We start from the raw sequence: 20,231 nt of genomic DNA, 5'->3' as shown, positions 1-20,231 counted from the left end.
CTCTCTCTGCCTGCCTCTCTACCTACTTGTGATCTCTGTCAAATAAATAAATAAAATCTTTAAAAAAGAAAGTGAGAGGTAAACTACAGAACAGGAAAAATACTTGCAAGTCATATATTTGATAAGGAACCTGTATTACAATTCTATAATAACAAAATAACTCTGTCAACAAATGGGCAAAGGCAGTAAATAGACATTTCTCCAAAGAAGATAGACAAATGGCTCATAAGCACATGAAAAGATGATCAACTTCCTTAGTCATCAGAGAAACAGAAATCAAAACCACAATGAGATACCACTTCACACTCACTGGAATGGGTAAGATAAAAATGGTAGATAATAATGAATGTTGATGAGAATGTGGAAAGATAGAAACATTCTTTCATTACTGTTAAGAATGTAAAATAGAACAGCCAGTTTGGTAAAGAGCTTGGTAGTTCCCCCAAACTATTCAGCGGAGTTACTGTATGACCCAGCAATTGGACTCCTAGGTTTATAATTCAGGAGAAATGAAAACATGTCCGCATAAAAACTTGACACAAATATTCACAGCACCTTTACTCATAATAATCAAAACAAATAGAGCAACTGAAATTTTGAATTGATGAACAGATAAACAAAACAATGGTATATTAGTACATTGGAATATTATTTGTAATAAAAAGAAATGAAGTACTGATGCATGTTATACATTCATAAGCCCCCCCCCCAAAAGAAGTCAGTCACAAAAGACCATATAATATATGGTTCCCTTTATATGAAACATTTAGAATACACAAGTTTACACAGACATAAGATTAGTGGTTGTCAAAGAGAAGAAGGGGTGGGGTGGGAATGGTTGCTAACTGGGTTTCTTTTGGGGATAATGCAAATGTTTCAAAATTGTGGTGATGGTTGCACTTTGTAAATGCACTAAAAACTATTAACAAGTATACTTTAAATCATGAAATTTACGGTAAGTGAATCATCATCTCAATAAAAATGTTAAAACAACAACAAAAAAATGCTGACCAGTGGTTATGAGACCCTGAGAATCTTACTCTGGATCACTCACATTCTAGAGGTCCTCTTGGCACTGTCTATACAGCACAGACATATATGGGCAAGAGTAACCTTCCTCCACCTGGGTTTGGGAGGTAGTAAGCAAAATTATAGCACCTCCTCAGACAAACATCTGGTCAGCATGATGCAAGTTTTTGTTATTTTTGGAAGGCAGTACTGCGATATGCTTGTGCCCTAACCTGCTGGTTGGGCCCATGAAGTCTGTAGTGGATAGTGCTCAGGGCAGCAGTGTTCCTGTTTGCTGAGTGAGCAGGAAAGGGACCTAAAACTGCAAAGCAGAATGCTCACAGCACAGCTCAGAAAATTTCCTTGTGACAAAACATATGCACAACGCTGAGCAAAGTCTTCCTCACTCCTGAGCTCCTCTCTTCCTCCTACCCCCAAATTGAGTCTGCTATTCTAGGTCAACATACTTTAAATATAGGTGCATTATGAATCAGCTAGAATTATATAATGATCAAGCAGGAAGGACCTTTCAAAGTATTATGTAATGGAGCAATGACTCTGAAGCCACTTACTAACTGTGTGACCTTGGGCCAGTTCCTTCACCTTTCTGTGTCTCAGTATCTTCATCTGGAAAATGGGAATAATAAAGGCAACTGCTCCTTAAAATTGCCATGGAGATTAAATGAGTTATCCATGTAAAATGTTTAGAATAATGCCTGGACCGTTACTGAGTCTTTTACTATTTTTATAATGTTTAACTGGTAAATCTCATCATTTTTACAGAGGAAGATGCTAAGCTCAGAATGGAAAAGCGACTCTGAAGCTGGCAGTGACAGAGCTGGTATCAGCGGACTCCTCAACTAGAGCTCTATTGTAGAGCATCCATTTACAACCGAGCATATATAATATTCCTTGACCAACTTTTAGGGCTTGAAAGATACAAATAACAAACATACAATGCTTAGCTCTGCATCTCACACAGTACAGGTGTTTGTGAAATGTCTGATCCATTTCCTCTTTATTCCAGGTTTAATCTAATAGTTGAAGAGAGGACTTGACACTAAATCCCAGGAAGTCCAATGTTCTGATGCTTAAAAAGTGGAATGGTTTAGGGCTGTTGAAGAAGAAAATACACAAAAGCTCTCACTTTCTCTCTCTTCTTCTTCTTCTTTTTTTTTCATTTTCCTTTTAAGGAGCACGGGGTACCTGAATATAATACCTAGCATACTAGGAAAAGGGACTGCTTCTATTTCTGTAGTTTAGCACTATACTCATGCAAACAATTTAGATGTTATTCTCAGGGCTTGATGATGCTTCCAACTTCCAGTAATTGATACCTACCAGTTTATTTCAAGAGGCAAGAGAAACTCATAAAATACAGTATTTAGCAAAATACAATAAATGCAATCAAAGTAAGCTTTTAAACAATCCTCTCATCATCTCTCTCTCTTTCCCACACTCCAACCACTCCACAGTGTTCAAACCAGTGTAAGAAGCCCTGCAGGGGCCTATGGAGCTTCCTAGAGACTCCTGCAGCCTTGCTGGAACCTCAGTCTCACTCTAAACTCTGCAGCTTTCTGGGTCTTCTTTCCTTTCCTCACTTGCCTGTCTCTATGCTGCTTTGGGGCCTCCATACGGACATTCCCTATAGCTAAAAATTCTTCGCAACCTCCAGTTGCAGCTCTGCCTTGGCCTTGCTAACTAGCTTCTATTTATCCTTCAGGCTCTGCTTGTGTTTTTTCTTCAGAGAAGCCTTCACCAATGTCACAGACTAGCTTTTCTCCTTCACATTTCCCCAAATCACACACGCTTGGAACATGCTTCTAAGTACTTATTCAACGAATGTCTTTCTTGCCCCTAGACTATAAGCTCAAGGAAGGCTGGGATTGTGTCTCTTCCTCAATGTTGCTTGCCCTGTGGTTAACACAGTGCCCAGGACACCGCAGGTGCTGAATGAAATTAACAATGTCCTCCAAGTAGTCAAAGGATCAGCGAATAAACTGATTTCTTAACTGGTCCACTCAACTTTGACAAAAGGTTTCCATATCAAGCTGTGGGCATGACAAAATTACACAAGCAGCTTTGATTTAGAGAAAAATTTAGAATGAACAAAAACTGGAGTTCGGATTATATGTATTTTAAAATTACTACATGCAAAACCTTAAGACAAAATATTACTTTTAAAAACCAGCTTCATGGGGTGCCTGTGTGGTTCAGGTCATGATCCCAGGGTCCTGGAATAAAGCCCTGTGTCGCACCCCATGCCAGGCTTCCTGCTCAGTAGGTAGCCTGCTTCTCTCTCTCCTGCTCCCTTTGCTTGTGCGCTCTCTCTATCAAATGAATGAACAGAATCTTAAAAAACAACAACAACAACAGTCACACTATGCTCTTTTGGGATACTAACTCACATAGGAGGGTGGAAGAAACAAGAATGCATTTGTTCCTCCTAGGCTATACTGCTCCTTTCTGAAGTAAATTGCTGTCCTGATGAAAGACAATGTGCTGAAACATAACTATAAGTATACTCAGGAAAAGTACCCAGCGGTGTGATGGGGTTCTATGAACAGTGTGACCACAATGAGGAGACACCTGATTCAAGGGAACAAGCAGCATGATATAAGGACAGTTGCCTTTGGCAATGGCTCCAGCCCCCTTTTTTTAGGGCTTCACCCTGGCACAGAATGTGCTTGGGGCAGGAAAAAAAAAAAAAAAAAAAGGCTTTTCCAACAGGACAGATGGTATAAGCATCACATGATAAAGATTCCAAAAGATTCTTCTAGAGGAATTTCAATTTATTGAAGGATACATAACAACAGTGGAGAGGGGGTGGTAAAAATGGCATTTCACAACAGGAAGCAGGTACTGTACCCAGAGATTAACCTTTCCATATAAATGAGGAGAGGAAGAAAGGTGAAGCAAAAAAAAAAAAAAAAAAAAAAGGGGGGGGGGAGGTGGGGTGGGGAGAGGAGGTAGAAGAAAAGAAAGATGAGTATTCAGGATGAAAGAAAAAAAGTTAAAAAGCAAGTGTGATGGAAAGGAGTGAAAAACCAGGAACTAAAATTACTCTAGGACATAAGAGCTATATATCTCAGGAATTGGAGATACTTCAAAGGAAAATTACCTGATCAAGCATGTTCCCTTTAGCTTACAAGAGTGTTAACCAGCACTGGACATTCACCAAAGCCCAGCCATGAGTTATTCACATCTAGTTTAATCCTCTGACATCAAAGAAAGTCCTCAAAAGCAAAGGGAAGATCTTCTAACACTTCTCCTCAATCAGCCTCTACTAATGATTATTCGAAAAATAAACAGGACTCACTCCTAACCATAGTTTGCATAAGGAAGAGATTCTGGGTACACCCAACAGGTGCACTTTTGGCTGGGCTATGTAACCTCATCAAAGTCATTATGCCAACTGATCCTCCCAGACACATCAGTCCTTAAACCACCCCAGAGCATCAGCACATTACAACGTTTAAAAACTGTTCTATCAAAGAACGGGTGGGACAATATATCTCTCCCACTATAAGATATACAGGGAATACTTTTGGTTTCAAATACAGTGCTACAAAAATTAATAAGTGTCCAGCTCATTTTCCACAACAAAGTTCAGTTCCCAAAAGGTGAGTAACACAAGTTTCCAGCAAGCAGAAGGCTTTTACTAAACATTGGTTGTACAAATGGGGGGGGGGGGGAAAGCTAGTTCTGAATCATATTCACAGTTGGAGAATAGTTATGACCTTCCAAGATACGAAATTAAGTACTTCCACACATGGGAAAGGGGGCGGGGTACTATTTTTAAGCCATTCTGCTCAGCAGTGCAACAAAACAGTTGCTACGGTTTCATTATGGTAATTTGTGAGTCTGTAAAACAAAAAGAATGCTCAGTGAGAAAAGCAAAAACCGTGTACCTACTTTGGAGCGTTCGAACTGTTGAGATGGAACTCTTGATACCTTGGTCCGCCCAGCTGACTCCGAAGGTGACAAAAAGAAAGTGTTTGCACTGGGGACTTTGTTTGAAAAAAGGACCTTTTACCTCCGGAATTCCAGCTCACCTTCGGCATTCATTTGAAACCTTCCAACCTATCTGCTGGCCGGGCGAGACCAGCTCGTTGGCCAGAATTCGACAGACTCCCAGAAGACCCCACTGCGGAAGGCAGCGGCCCCCTCCCGCTGACACCTCCTGCCTTTCAAGTCACCCCAAAACTCAGTATTTCATAGCTTCTCCTGAAGCGAAAGGGCAGCCAAGGCCCTCATCGAGCCCCAACAGAGGTCTGTATCCGAAGAGCATGGGTGACACGGTCCTGTGAGAATACCTTTGGGTAAATACTCCCGGGCCATGCAGGCCTCTCTGGTTTCAGGAGGGACCATGACCCCGACCCCCAGGACTCGCGTCCCGACGCCACCCTCCGGCTGCTCAAACAAAGGACCCGGCGTCTAGCGCGTCCCCCACTCACCGCTCAGATAGTTGGTCCACTTGTACAGCACCCCCTCCATGGCGCCCCAGGCCCCTTGGTCCCCGCCGCGCCAGGGCCGTTTCCCCTCGCCCGCCGGCACCTCACTGCCCCAAGCCCCAGGAAGCGAGGAGCACCGGCAGCAGGGCCATAGCCCAGCGCTGCCGAGCCGCCGACTCCCGGCGCCCGGGCCCGGTGCGGGGACGCCTGGCCAGTCTCTCACATCCTCGGCCCGGGGGCGGGGTCACTGCGGCTGCCTCGGCACGGAGGAAGCGGCTGGCCAGGGGGCCCGCGCGGTAGAGCCGGCGCACTGACCACGAGGAGGCCAAGGCACCCTGTGGGCCCGAGTGGTGGCTGCAGCCTCCAAGTTGCAGCTAGCTAGGCAGCGGGTCGCAGGCGGTGCAACCGCAAGCTACCTGAGTCCCCGACCCGCCGGGCCCGGGGCCCGCTTGCGCATGCCCAGGGCGCCGTCCGTGCGCACGTTCCCAAAATCCACTCCGGAGTTTGGCAGCAACCGCGGCGGCGGCGGCGGCAGGGCTGACGTAGCGGGAGGGGCAGGCAGGGAAATTGAGTCCTGGGAGGCGGGATTGGGAGTAAGCGAAGGGTCTGAGGATCCGAAGGATCAGTGTGGCATACAATCATGTTAACGGTACCATAGATTGGGAAGAACCCACCACTCTGTATTTGGGGGTCAATGTGACCCCTTGGGGTGCCTCCTGCGTTCTACTTCCCAGGGTCCAATTCTTATCTCAAGGGTAATTAATCCCACAAAATCGACCTAGCCAGCAATAGAGCCTACAGAGTTGCTGGGAATTTCACAATAGGATACTGTGAGGCTAGTAAACATGTTGTTTAAACCCTAAGGCCTCGCTGCTGGAAGTGTGATCCACGGACAGCGGCATTGGTGGCACCTACGAGTCTGTCAAAACCGCAGGATCTCACCCCCAGCCCAGGACTCCTGAGTCGACATCTGCATTTTAAACAAGATTCTCCGGGGGATTCCTAAGCATATTAAAGTGTGAGAAATTACTGTGCTAAGGATATTTGTCCAGGGAAAATGTTAACAACAGATTAAGTGGAAAGAGCAGAGTACGAAACAAAGTGTACAATCTGGTCCAAATTATTTTAGGTTTATGTCAGGGAAGCATGCACCAAAAATGTTAAGGTGATTATTTGTAGATGGTGGCGCTATAGACGATCTTTTTTTCTCTCTTTTTCTTTAGCATAAGATTGCCAGATTTAGCATGTAAAATACAGAATGGATTCGTTATTTTCTGAAATTCATATTTAATTCGACTCCTGTATTTTAACCGGAAAAGCTACTTTCGTGTTTTCCAGTCTCTTCCAAATCGACCATAACGAACATGTTTTGCTTTTGAAACTAGGCTAAAAAGGTAAAACAAGTAATTTTAAGCTAAAATAAGCCCATGTACTTCATCACCGTGATGACTGTTTCTTTTTTAAAGTGGAGGTCTGCGCCTCCTTATCCACGCTAGAAGCTATCATTGACCCTCTACACTACGGTTACCACTTTGTGATAAATATTAGCAGCCATAACAGTACGCGGCGTTGTAGAACTCAACGGATCGGGTTTGAGGGCGGAGCTCAACTGCTTTGAGGCGGAACAACTTTAAACGGGACCTTAACCTCTCCCAGCCCAGATATACTTATCATTCAACTGGGATTAAAGAACCTGCTTTACCCGCAGTGCTGTGAGGTGTGTACGCACGGGAACGCAACGCGCTCTGCGAACCCTACAGAACTATTAAAGTCTTTATCGTCTATACCGTAAATTAAATAATCACATTAGCAGGAGGGTGGAATCCTGGGGGCGGCCTCTCAGCATCTGCGAGAGTAAACTAGTGTTTCCGGAAACCGCTAACCTTTCACCCGGCCCAGTACTCTTCCCAGGAAGCTGAGCCCGCATATTTTACAGATGTAAATCGGCCGGAGGCGTTTCCGGTTAGCCCCGCGCGTCTCCGGGTCCCCAGAAGTCCGACATTGTGAAATTCTTTAATCCGCCGAACTCTAGGACCACTCCCTGCGGTTCGCAGCCAGACCCGCGGACAGCTCCGCCCAGCTGTAATTGTTGCAGCATCATTGGTTTGAGGGTCTCCAGCGGACAGCACCGTAAGCCAATGGGAAGTCGTCTTTCTCCGGCGGCCGAGGTATGTGAGCCAGTTAGACCCGGGTTTGGAGTTTAACTCTTTAGAGATGGGTTCGCCGTGCGTGGGAAAGTTGTAGTGAATGTGCCACGTCTGCTAGGATCGGGGAATAATGAACGTGCCAGAGGCCGTTGTCCTTACGCCTTCAACTATATTCCTAGCTCTATGAAGTGGGGGGTCCTTTCTCTGTTTTTGTGGGAACTTCTTTCCAGCTCCAGCAACATGAGGCTTTTCTTGTGCAACGCGGTGTTGACGCTGTTGGTCACTTCTTTGAGCGGGGCTCTGATCCCTGAACCAGAAGTGAAAATTGAAGTGCTCCAGAAACCTTTCATCTGCCATCGCAAGACCAAAGGGGGGGATTTGATGTTGGTCCACTATGAAGGTTACTTAGAAAAGGATGGCTCCTTATTTCACTCCACGTAAGTAATTGTACCCTGAAGGCGAAGTAGTGAAGAACCCACCCACCTATGCCAGACCTCGGGCAGGAGAGGTAGCCTGCACCAAGTTTTCACCTCTCTTACAAAAAAAAAAAAATAATAATAAAAAAAAAATAGGCAATATATTATTTCCTTCTTTGGGAAAGGAAATTGTTTAACCACAATCTTATATAACGGGGCCTGTGAAGTTCTTATTGGAAACGTGGTAAGGATAAGGGGTTAATTTTTTATTATAAAAATTCGCGCTAGAATCTTTGAAATACTGCAGAAATATCTAGATGTATAGTTAGGCGGTACATAGAAAAAAAAAAAAAGGAATTCATATTTTTCATACTTCATTCCCGAGAGAAAAAGGTCTCAATTCCATTTTTTATTTGGTGTAAGTGAAATTTACTTAAAACTTTACACAGCGACTTCATGAGACGTATACACAATCATTTATTTGCTTGTTGTAGGGTATGCTAATCCAGTCCATTGGTCTATTTAATCTTTGTACTTACAGATAACATTTTGGTCAACGCACAGTACCATGATTTGTTTCATTATTTGTTTCTTTCTAGAAATTCAAAGACTTCATTGATGGGTGTGGGTGTGGTTATGGAAGATTAATCCAATACCTACAGTGAAGGATTTTCAGGTGGTTACACTATCATTATTTCTGTTCTATAAACAAAGAAATTGCAACATGGAAAAGTTTTACAAGTGTACTGATTTCTAATTAAGCATTGATTCTCTTCATTCCATTCCAAAAGTGTTTATTGAGCATTTCTTTTATGTTAGGCCTTATGCTTGATACTAGGGAGATTAAAAAATTTTTGCTTCTCCATCCTTGTCCATTCATTAATCTGTCCATCTAACAAACCCTTGTTGAGTGCCCACAAGTCAGGCCTTGAGGATGCAAAGATGATTAAGAGTGGATCCTTGTCCTTCAGCAGAACATCATCTACAGAGGGGAGGAAGACAAGTCAGTAACTCATGCTATATAGTACAGAATGTTCAGATGTTCACAAGGCATAATGGAGCCTTATTTATGATCTGAGATGTGGACAAAGAGAAAGACTTTTCAGAGACCATAATTGAGATGGGCCTTGAAAGATGGGTGGAAGATTCCTTCCGGTGGAGAATGGGGGCAGAGAGGACATGCCAGGTAGAGAATGGCATGAACTAAAGAAGTGTAACTTTGTGGCCTTTCCTGGATCTGATTTTTGATAACCTGCCATCATTGAGCATTCAGTCCTGGTCTGTCTTTAGAGAAGTGAATGGCACCCTTCTTTGAACTCTGTTAGCCCTTCTAAAACTTTCAAAACAGTGGCTTGCCATAGAATTTGCAACACCTCTGTCTTCTCATCCACAAAGCCAATACCACAGTGAATGTTAAACAATATTAAGGTTTGTGTTTTAAATTTTCTATCACATGTTTATTTTTAGTTCGATGTTGACACAGCCTGATTTCTTTCAGGTCTCAGAACTTATGTGGACTTTGATGGTAGCCATAAGACATTATTTAGCAGTTTGCCACTAAAGTTATAGTATCTGATGAGGGGACTGTTGTCATGTGGCTTCAGTGTAAATGGTCAGGAACTGCTCACCCGGAGCATTGTGACCATCAAATGGTCCACCGTAAAGCACATTTGCCATTTCTAGAACGATGGCCTTGTGGTAAATAGTTTAAATCCTTTAGCTGTGAAAATAAATGTGTTCAAACTGTAGTCAGTGCTGGGTGGCAGATTGTTTTCTTCCTACTTTATTCTTTTCTAGCCTTCCAAGTGTTCTACCGTTGGCAGTTTGTTTCTTTAGTAATAGGGGGAAATTAAGGAAAAGAGGAAGTAATGGCCTTTACCTGGATTTAGTAACTAACCTTGGTGCCCATGAAACCTAGCAGCGTCGTTTCTTGTTCTCACCTCTAAGATATCTTTGAGAACACTTTCCTTATTACACTGAAGGGAGCTATTTGGGGCTCAGGTCCTGCTCAGCCCACAAGCCCCCTAGCAGCTTGCCAGCTGGTTTCTTAGGCTGGCCTCTCTCCAGCTCATAAGCCAGGATACTTTGACTATTTCATTCTCCCTCAGTCTTTGAGGGACCACTCCTCCAGGCTTCCCTGCAGAGCCCCACAGAAGATGCCTGCGGCCAGCGTCTAGGGGTTCAGGGTTGAAGAACAGCCTTTTCCATCTATCAGAGCCATCACCAGGGTGTACATCAGGACAGTTTGTGGGTAAGCTGTAAGGTGCTGTGCTCCTGACTCTCCAGTGTCCATGTGGGTATGAACCCATGTGTCTTGGCAGTAAATTCTCCTTAGCTTCTCATCTTCCTTCCCCAACTCTCCCATTTTCCATTATTTTTCCCTCTTCTGCCCCCTTACAATTTTCCTGGGACAGCATCCCTGTGGTTAAGACCTTGAACTTTGGAGTTGGATTATATACTGGCACACTTCAGTTTCTTCCTCTGTACAATGGTCAGGTGGGAGGGGGAATAATGGTACTTACTTCCTATGGTCATTGTTAGAGTTAAAAGAAGCAAAGCATTTAGGGTAATACCTGGTACACAAAAAAATCACAAATAGTTATTAACTGTTTTATTATTATTCCCTCTGCCCTTCTCTATCTGAGTCAATTGTGTGAAATTTGTATCAAGAAATATGGGCAGTGAATTACAAAATTGACTTGGTTTTTGTGTATGTATATAACTGTTTTTGTTAATTTCCAAATTTAATCACTTATGGGTAGAAAAAATATATACCAGCAATAAAGTTTCTAAACAGTTCTAATGTGTTGTTGTTGTTGTTGTTTTCTGTTGTAGTCACAAACATAACAATGGTCAGCCCATTTGGTTTACCTTGGGCATCTTGGAGGCTCTCAAAGGTTGGGACCAGGGCCTGAAGGGAATGTGTGTAGGAGAGAAGAGAAAGCTCACCATTCCTCCTGCCCTGGGCTATGGAAAAGAAGGAAAAGGTAATAACAATTCTCCTTTATACTATAGCATTGGAGTTCTTCTCTGGATTAGAAGACCAAAATCAAAGTAACTACTATATGGGGTTTTTTTCCCCCCTAAAAGTAAGTAGAGGATGTGTATTTTTTTTGGAAGTGTGATTGTGTCTTGATTATCATTTGAAATGGTCAAATTAAAGCCATTATATCTTAATAGTCAATTGAGTTAATGATAAAAAGTTCTGGAACCTTCAACTCTATCATTAACAATTAACCACCATATTAACCCAAAGAATGGTTTGTTTGTTTTTTAAAATTATGGCACAGTACCCATAACGTAATGTTTACTCTTTTAACCATTTTTTAAGTGTACAGGTCAGTGACACTATGAACATTCACATGGTTGTACAAGCATCACCACTATCCACTTCCAAAACTTTTTCATTCTCTCCAGCTGAAACTCATCAACTTATTTTGACAATGCAAAAAGAAAGATTATTCAACAGACATGTTTTGATGAGTTGAACATGTAAAATGTAGATGGTTAAGGTATTGAATGAGGGTTAGATGTGGACTGCTGGTGACTTACAACTGAAGTTTTATACAACAAAGGTTTTTTGGGTTTTTTTGGAAGTTGTTTTCACTCTTGTTTTAAAGTTGTTTTGTAACTTTTTAAACATTCATTTATAAAAACTAATGGAGTACGGGAGCACCTGGGTGGCTCAGTGGGTTAAGCCTCTGCCTTTGGCTCAGGTCATGATCTCAGGGTCCTGGGATTGAGCCTTGCATCAGGCTCTCTGCTCAGTGGAGAGCCTGCTTCCCTCTCTCTCTCTCTTTCTACCTGCCTCTCTGCCTACTTCTGATATCTCTCTCTCTCTGTCAAATAAATAAAATCTTTTAAAAAAAAAGAAAATGAATGGAGTGACATAGAATGAGTTTAATAAAACAGAAACAAATGGGCTAGCTTATTCCAGGAGATTTTGTGCTAGTTTGTTGCCGGGCAGGCATGCACGCTCATGGTTGGTGTGGGAAGCCGTGCGGCTTTCCAAAAGGCTATTTACAAGAGGCCAGACGATGTTTTCTGTATAGGATATGCACATGTCCCGTATTTCCTCTCTAGTTTTTTTTTTTTTTTTTTTGACAAACAGAGATAGGCAGAGAGGTTTGGCAGAACTTCCTTTTTTTTCTTTTTAAGATTTTTTTTTTTAATTTATTTATCCTATCTAGTTTAACCTAAGGAAATAATCAGGTGTCAGGAGAAAGATTCATGAACAGTGATGTCCAGTACTACATTGTTTCTAATAGCAAAAATACCTGGAAACAACTTCAGTGGATAATGGGAAGGCTTTAGCTAAATAAAATAGGGCCCAGCTATTTAAAAATGGCATTTCAAAGATTAAAATATATATATATATCCAAGTGTGTATGATATAATGTTATATGTAAAAGTGGAAAGTAAAGCTATAGTATATGCAAGAGTAAGTATTAGGAAAAAGTATATACACATATACAGTGAATCACAAGGAAATAATTAAGAATGGTGACCGTGGATGTCTGGGAATTATTTTTGTTTCTGGTTCTGTTTCTTCCAAATTGCCTACAATGGGAATGTATTATATAATGAAGGAAAAAAAATGTTTTTAATGATTTTTATTTATTTATTTGAAAGATCAGAAGTAGTCAGAGAGGCAGGCAGAGAGAGAGAGAGGAGGAAGCAGGCTCCCTGCTGAGCAGTGAGCCCGATGTGGGGCTCGATCCCAGGACCCTGAGACCATGACCTGAGCCAAAGGCAAAGGCTTTAACCCACTGAGCCACCCAGGCGCCCCAGGAAAAAAAAATTTTTTAAAGGACTTATCTGTTTTAGGGAGAGAGAGAGTACACATGCATGAATGAGTAGGGGGAGGGGCAGAGGGAGAGAATCTCAAGCAGACTGCCGGCGGAGCATGGAGCCCTCCCCAGGAGTTGATCTCATGCCCCAGGAGATCATGACCTGAGCCAAAACCAAGAATGAGACTCTTAGTGGACTGAACCACCCAGGTGCCCACCCCCATCCCCCAAATAATATTGAGCAGTCATCAGATCCAAACAGGGAACCACTCTAATTCTATAGAATCAGATTTTATAGAATCACTGTGATTCTACAGACTGCACAGTATCCTTAGGTCTAAGCTTAACCATTCACAAAGTGAGAATCCTAGCCCCAGTTTCCTGAGAAGAAAGTAAGTGCCATCTGTGAAGCATTGTATGTTCTAAAATGGAACTTGCTATATAAATCTTATGCACAGAATGGGATTTACTAACCAAATTCAATTCTTATTTTAATAATCTCTTTAGAGAAGAAAATCAAATATCTAGAAAATGTTTCTCTGATGTTCAGATGTATTCTATTACCTTCCCGCTGTATCTTTATTGTCTCACCTTTAATGTAGAGGTAGTATTAGTCCATTATTCTTCCTCCATACTGTCTTTAACTCAATTTTACTTTATAACAGGTAGAGATCTAAATTTGAGTCATTTCCTCCAAACTGAGAGCCGTGAAACTAACTGTGCTAATATGTTTTTAACACTAATTTTGTCGTCCTTTGGTACCATGTTTGCATGCCTCTGGAAAGACACCAGTTTTTTCAACGACCTAGTATATGCCCCTTCTCTGTCTAGATCTGGAATGGTAAGCTTGGGCACACAGTGTAAGTTTTGTTCTCTTTAATACTTAACAAACGATCTTTCATAAAAATATGTGGGATTTGGGTGGGTGAGTGGAGGGGAATTAAGAAATATTTGTAATGTTTACCCAGACCTGTATGTTAAATATAGTTGTAAGGAAATAAGTTGAAAAAAATTGTTTGTATTTCCCAGAAAGTTTTTTTTTTTTTTTTTAAAGGTCCCTGGGAATTTAACAAAGCTCTTTTCATTTTTAAAGATTTTTATCTCCCTTCTCAGAAATCTGTTTTAATTTCTTCTCTAATGAAATTTCTTCAAAATAGGTATAATGTTTTATATCAGAGGGGATGTTGCCTAACTTTCTGAAATTGTTGAAACTTTCTGTATTGTTTTTAAGCCTGTAGGAGAATTCTGTCTTATTAATATATACTGACAGTTCACTATTTACCAAGTATTATGCTAAATATTTTGCATGGATTTATCTTCCTTCATCCTCCTGACAGATTCTGCATTTTTCAGATGAGGAAATAGGCTTAAACCAGGGCCGGAGTAAGCTTTAATACCAGCTAGTGTGACACCAGTTCTCACTCAGCTAGATACTGCCTCCCAGTGGTCAAAATGGCAGGACGGTATATTCTAGGTCAGGACTTTTGATGACCCTCAAATTAGTAAATCACTTGTACTATAATTAACTCTGAATTATCTAAAGCCCTTTAAGTCATTCTTGCATGTAATACGTAATATATTAATTATATTTGAAACAATACCAGGCCACTGGGTATATCTGTACGTATGTGTATGTTTGTGTGCACAACACAATTTGTAATTGCAAAGTCAGAAACAGACTGCTTTTGATCTACTACTTTGGATTATTCCTTCTCTATTCTATTTACTTGAGTAAAATATAATTATAAAATAATTTATGTGTGATAATGTTAGGAAGGCTCTTCATTTAATTCAATCAAAAGAATATTTTTCAGTGTCATAAGTTTTCTGTCATAAAAACTCTGAGGTTGTTTAAATAAAAGTTAACCTCCCTCTCTTCTCATGTCAGGTAAAATTCCCCCAGAGAGTACACTGATATTCAACATCGATCTCCTGGAGATTCGGAATGGACCAAGATCCCATGAGTCATTCCAAGAAATGGATCTTAATGATGACTGGAAACTCTCTAAAGCTGAGGTGATCTTTCCTTCCTCATATTCCTTTCTTTCTTTGTTTCTTTCTTTCTTCTCACATTTTAAAAAATATATTTTTAATGAAAATTTATTTTTACTTGGATAAAATATTTACAAGCTTTTAAAAAATACTAATGCTTTGAATGTTGGCGCTTTTTTTAAAAATAGGAAATCCTTTTCTGTGCATGTGGACATTTCAGGGATGACAGCTCCTCTGGTAAAGGGTCCAGGAAGCAATACAGTGGTTGGGGAGGGTTTGAATCAGGCAGACCCAGTGAGAGTCCCCGTTCCACCACTCAGAGCAACAACAGAATCACAGATCCCCCGAGTTACATTTCCTCACCTGAAAATATTTACTTCTAACAGCTATTTATGGATTAAAGGCAATAATGTATAGGAAAGTACCTTCTTGCCTTCTTATTCTCGAAACAATACTGGGAAGTAGGGAGGATAGGAATAAGCCTCACTGAAAATCTGAAGACCGGAGTGCATAGGCATTAATGACTGACCCAGGGCTGTGCAGAGAAGGGGAAATCCTTGTTTTGGAGAGAAATATATTGAGACTTAGGAAACATCATTCATTCTTTTGGCCCCACCTGCCCTCATCCATACCATATTTAAGGTTCACTGTCTCTTGCCCTCACCCTGAGTTTTTGAAAGATCCATTTTGCTAAGACAATTCCCATTTTGGAATTGCTATATAAGAAACATAGATGTCATGAGAAATATCTCATGTTGATGGTTTCTGTTTAGAACTGTAAACTGGCTGTTAAATGTACTTGTAATTTCCTAGCAATTAACTGCAAACAACCCACATGCTGTTTTGTTCTGGTTCACACCTGGAAGAATCAGACCTTTCTCAGCCCCCTCTTAATCCTGATATCTGAGTAAGGAGAAAGCAAGAAGTCTTCTAACATTTATTTGGGCTTTTGCAGCCATTTTTACACATACCTGTCTTGGTCTGGCAGCTGTGGGGAAAGAAGTGGAGGTAGACATCTGCTCTGTGTTTTTCTGCTTGCCCATGTTCTCCATCTTCCCTTGGCTGGTCAGAAATCAGGTCCCTTTTTATGTTTTGATCAATTTCCCTCTAATGGCCAGGAAATGATTAAGTCTTAAATAAGTACGGTTGTTAGGAACTCACAGAGTCATGAGCTACAGTAACTCAATTTATAACATATCATATTATTACCAGTCATAGGACTTTTTGATGTCCAAGATAAATTTTAGTTACCTTTCATTAAAAAAAAATCTTAACTATGCTGTGAAGTGTGTAAACCTCGCGATTCACAGACCTGTACCCCTGGGGCTAAAAATACGTTGTATGTTTATAAAAAAATTTAAAAATTTAGAAAAAAAAATGGTGAAAACAATCTTAAGTATACAACACATTCACATGGTTCAAAAAAAAATCAATCCAATTAAAAAAGGTGTTTAATAGGAAGTCTTTCTCCCACCCACATCCTATTCTACTGTGTGATCTTTCCCCTTCTGCATGCAGTTTTATTGGGTTCTAATGTATCTTTCTAGTGTTTATGCAAATACAAACAAACATGAATACATTTTCCTATTTCCCCTTTTCTTACACAAAAAGTAACATGATATACATAATATTTGGCATCTTATTTTATTTGCAGTGAATCCTAGAGATATATTCTATATTAATCCATGTAGCTTTACTAATCCTTTTTTTTTTTTTTGCAACTTCATTAAATCTCCTGAATCTTAAAAGTAAATGTATGTCATATGTTTATATATTGGCCGTAAGGGGGGAAGGATTTGAAATTACTTATCTAACAGAAGGAGTCCTAGAGATCTGATGAAAAATGAAAATGCAGGTTGAACTGCATTATGGTGAATCTAGTGAGTAATTAAGAGCGGCATTATGTTTATATCCTTAAATGTCTGAACGAGAGTGGAAAATTTTAATCTAAGCACTCATAAAGCTGGATTTTGCTTTAATTTCTGAGATTGGAAGGTCATAAGGCATGATCATAGTCAGGTCCACAACATGTACTATTAGCAAACACTTACTTAAATTAAAAATGCTGTTAGGAGTGGGGGAGGCAAGTGGGGGATGGGTGAAATAACTGAAGGGGGTTAAAAATACACTTACCGTGATGAGCACTGAGTGATGTATAGAATTATTGAATCACTCACTATATTGTACATCTGAAACTAAGTAACACTGTATGTTATACTGGATTTTTTGTAAATAATAATTTTTTTAAAAAAATTCTAAAAAATAACTTTAAAAAATGTCCTTTAATCTTTAATCCTTTAATCATATTTTAGTAGAAATATCTGTAATTCTGACCCTAGTTAGAAAATGAGATCTGGATAATTCAATGGAGTGAAAGACCACAGCCTTTCAAATGCTTGGCTTTATTTAGACTCTGATTAAGAATAGATAATATGCTTTCACTGGGTGTTTTTCAGATAATATAAGCCTTATTTTTGCCTCTGAACAATATTCTGTGTCTCTACTGTAACACTATAGCAACAGTTTTTAAGGGGAGAAAATTCCTTATAATTCTTTTACTGTCATTAGAAATATATGGTAGCTGTTCAGTCATTGTTATATTTAATCAAATGAACTACCAGTCCACTCTGTGATATTAACTGGATTGATGTGGGTATCTTATGAATTAGAATTATTAATGAGACCCATTATTTTGTAGGTGAAAGTGTATTTAAAGAAGGAGTTTGAAAAGCATGGTGCAGTGGTGAATGAAAGTCATCATGATGTTTTGGTGGAGGATATTTTTGATAAAGAAGATGAAGACAAAGATGGATTTATATCTGCCAGAGAATTTACATATAAACATGATGAGTTATAGAGATACATGTGCCCATTTTATATGGCATGCATCCTTAAAGACAGGACAATCATTTTTTCTTTAAAAGTCTTACTTTTTATAATGTGCTGTTCTTGTTCTGTTTTTTATTTTTATATATTTTTCTGACTATTATTCGAAGAAGCCCTTAAGATTCCTAAGTGCCTATTTCTTTCTGGTGAGTTATTGGGAAGAAAAAATTAATTTGTCTTTAATAGAAGACTTCTGGACCATTTTCCACTTTCACACATGAAGCCTTCTGTTTTACTTATTTACTTGTAATTTTAAAATAGCGCAGCTGGGAGCATGTCCAACATAAGACCAGGTTGTAGCACGAATTAGCTCCCCCATCTACTTCCCTCTATTTTCTCCAAGTTAGACACTAACATTTGAAAAGCCATGTGCAGTATCCAGGGCTTACTATTTTCACGTTATAATGAAACAGTGTGTCTGTGACTGCCTTTGAGTCTGCTTAAGCAAAGAGGAAATGGTTGTTGAGCTGGCCTTGTTAGTAGTTACTGCTCTACTGAGGAGATGTGCAATGCTGAAGTGAGTAACAAAGTTAATGTATACATTGAAACCTTCTACGCAGGATTTAGCTGTATAAGGTTCCATTCCTATAGACTGATAACCTATAATAGTTGGTAGGACAAATTATTTATGTCTGGTTCTTTGTATTAATGTGTCAAAATTTTGTAACTGAGGAAGAGTATGTTTAGTTAGTGTTTAGTTTTTAAGTCTAGCCAATGACCTTTCCTGATTTACTAATGAATAAAATCTGTAACTAGTGTATTATACTACAATAACATTATATCATGAGGGAAATTTATTTCCCTCCTGATATTTCCCATTTCTGCTTACAAAAATATGACACACTCCCACAGCAGCTACTAGTGCATAGAAATCTGTCCTGGGTCAAAAAATGGATGATTTTCTAATTTTACCTGAAACTAGCTTTTATTCTTATTACTTTGAAAAAGCCTCCAAATCTTCATTTACTAAGAATAGTTCTTTATCGTTTATAATGTGATCTCAAGTGCATTGTTGTCTTTGATTTTAGTTGTTCTGAAGCCTATGAACAAAGCTGGTGGATCTTAGTGTACCTATTTAATAGATGAGGAAGTTATTCTTCGAGGAGATCGGTTGTTTTGCCTGAGGTCTACAGCTAACTTGTGCATCAAGATTGCAGTCCCCAAGTTCAGTATCTTATATTGCCCTCCTTTGACTTCACTGGGCCTCATTTTCTCTTCAATTTGTACTCCCAACAGTTGGTGCTGTTTTTTGTCTTTGGGTCCTTATCCTTTGAAGATGGTTTACTGGCTGTTTTGGGTGCTTTTGAATTCTCCCTCTAATTTAGAACTGGCTCTGGGTTCATTGTTGGGGTTAGCACTGAATTGCCTCAAAAACCCTGTACTGTGAGAGGGTCGAGATATGTGTCTTAGTTCTTTCATTCTTGTTTACCTCTAGGGTTTTTGTTTGTTTGTTTGTTTTAGAGAATTATAAATAATTATTATATCATATACAGGCTATTTTCACTAGTTGTATATTGCATTTTCCTCACTAAAACATAAAGGTCTTGGGAAGAGCATATATAACACCTTTCTCTGATGAAATCAGCTATATGTAGAAAACTCTTAAATTGTCACCGCGGTTTTCCTCAACCTGGAGAAGTTAGGAACCACAGTACTGAAAGCCTTATGCTGTGTTCATTGGGAAGGAATGAGTTTGTCAAGGGGTGCTACTTGTATAGACATTATTGGTTGAGCAGGAAAAGTAAAAATAATTTTCATTATTTGGGCAGTGTATTTCTTTATCTCATGTGAATTTACATTTATTCCCGTTTAAATATGTAGTCACAAGTATGAAATGAAAACATACAAATAAGTTACGATGCTTTTAAGTATCTGCCTTTGGTTTAGCTGCAACTTTGTGTCTTTCCATTCACTGGAATAATCAGACATGAATGGCAAACTCACTTATAATATAATTTGACTCATTAGTATTGCTAGATGTGTCCTATTTAAATTTATATGACTATGTTATATTTTCAAAATAAACTTTATTTGGGGAATAATTGGTTTTGGGAAAAATTCTTCAAGTACCTGTTTCCTCAGCAGCTTTACTGATGTTCCTAACTATTGTTCTAGGGTTTTCTGTTTGTTTTTAAATTGTGTTATGTTAGTCACCATACAGTACATCATTAGTTTTTGATGTAGTGTTCCATGATTCATTGTTAGCATATAACACACAGTGCTCCATGCAATCTCTGCCCTCCTTATATCCATCACTAGACTCACCCATCCCCCTGCCCCCCCCCCCCGAAATCTTCAGGTTGCTTCCTGGAGTCCATAGTCTCTCATGGTTTGTCTCCCACTCTGATTTCTCCTTCTTCATTTTTCCCTTCTCCTAATGTCCTCCATGCTATTCCATATGTTCCACAAATAAGTGAAATCGTATGATAAGTGACTTTCTCTGTTTGACTTATTTCACTTAGCAAAGTCTCCTCCAGTCCCATCCACATTGTTGCAAAACTTGGGAATTCATCCTTTCTGATGGCTGAGTAATACTCA

General features: G+C 39.8%; 2 protein-coding genes across 3 annotated transcripts in view; one reads left to right on the top strand and one right to left on the bottom strand.

Annotated features, from left to right (window-relative positions):
* Positions 1-5,926, bottom strand: part of PLEKHA8 (pleckstrin homology domain containing A8) — a 58,498-nt gene extending 52,572 nt beyond the window's left edge. For both annotated transcript variants that reach the window (XM_059171469.1, XM_059171468.1), the window contains exon 1: positions 5,466-5,926. In XM_059171469.1, the coding sequence (XP_059027452.1) occupies positions 5,466-5,505 (40 nt within the window). In that variant the 5' untranslated portion in view covers positions 5,506-5,926. The remainder of the gene's footprint in view (positions 1-5,465) is intronic.
* A 1,732-nt stretch (positions 5,927-7,658) lies between these two features.
* On the top strand, positions 7,659-19,735 carry FKBP14 (FKBP prolyl isomerase 14). The gene is made up of 4 exons (XM_059171471.1): positions 7,659-8,046; positions 10,861-11,012; positions 14,704-14,831; positions 17,506-19,735. The coding sequence occupies exons 1-4, from the start codon at positions 7,793-7,795 to the stop codon at positions 17,662-17,664; spliced, it is 693 nt and encodes a 230-aa protein (XP_059027454.1). The 5' UTR covers positions 7,659-7,792; the 3' UTR covers positions 17,665-19,735.
* The last annotated feature ends 496 nt before the right edge of the window (positions 19,736-20,231 follow it).

This window comes from Mustela lutreola, chromosome 4 (genome assembly GCF_030435805.1).
Source record: "Mustela lutreola isolate mMusLut2 chromosome 4, mMusLut2.pri, whole genome shotgun sequence".
Taxonomy (NCBI): domain Eukaryota; kingdom Metazoa; phylum Chordata; class Mammalia; order Carnivora; family Mustelidae; genus Mustela; species Mustela lutreola.
The sequence above is the reverse complement of the archived record's forward strand: the minus strand, read 5'-3'. Positions and strand labels throughout refer to the sequence as shown.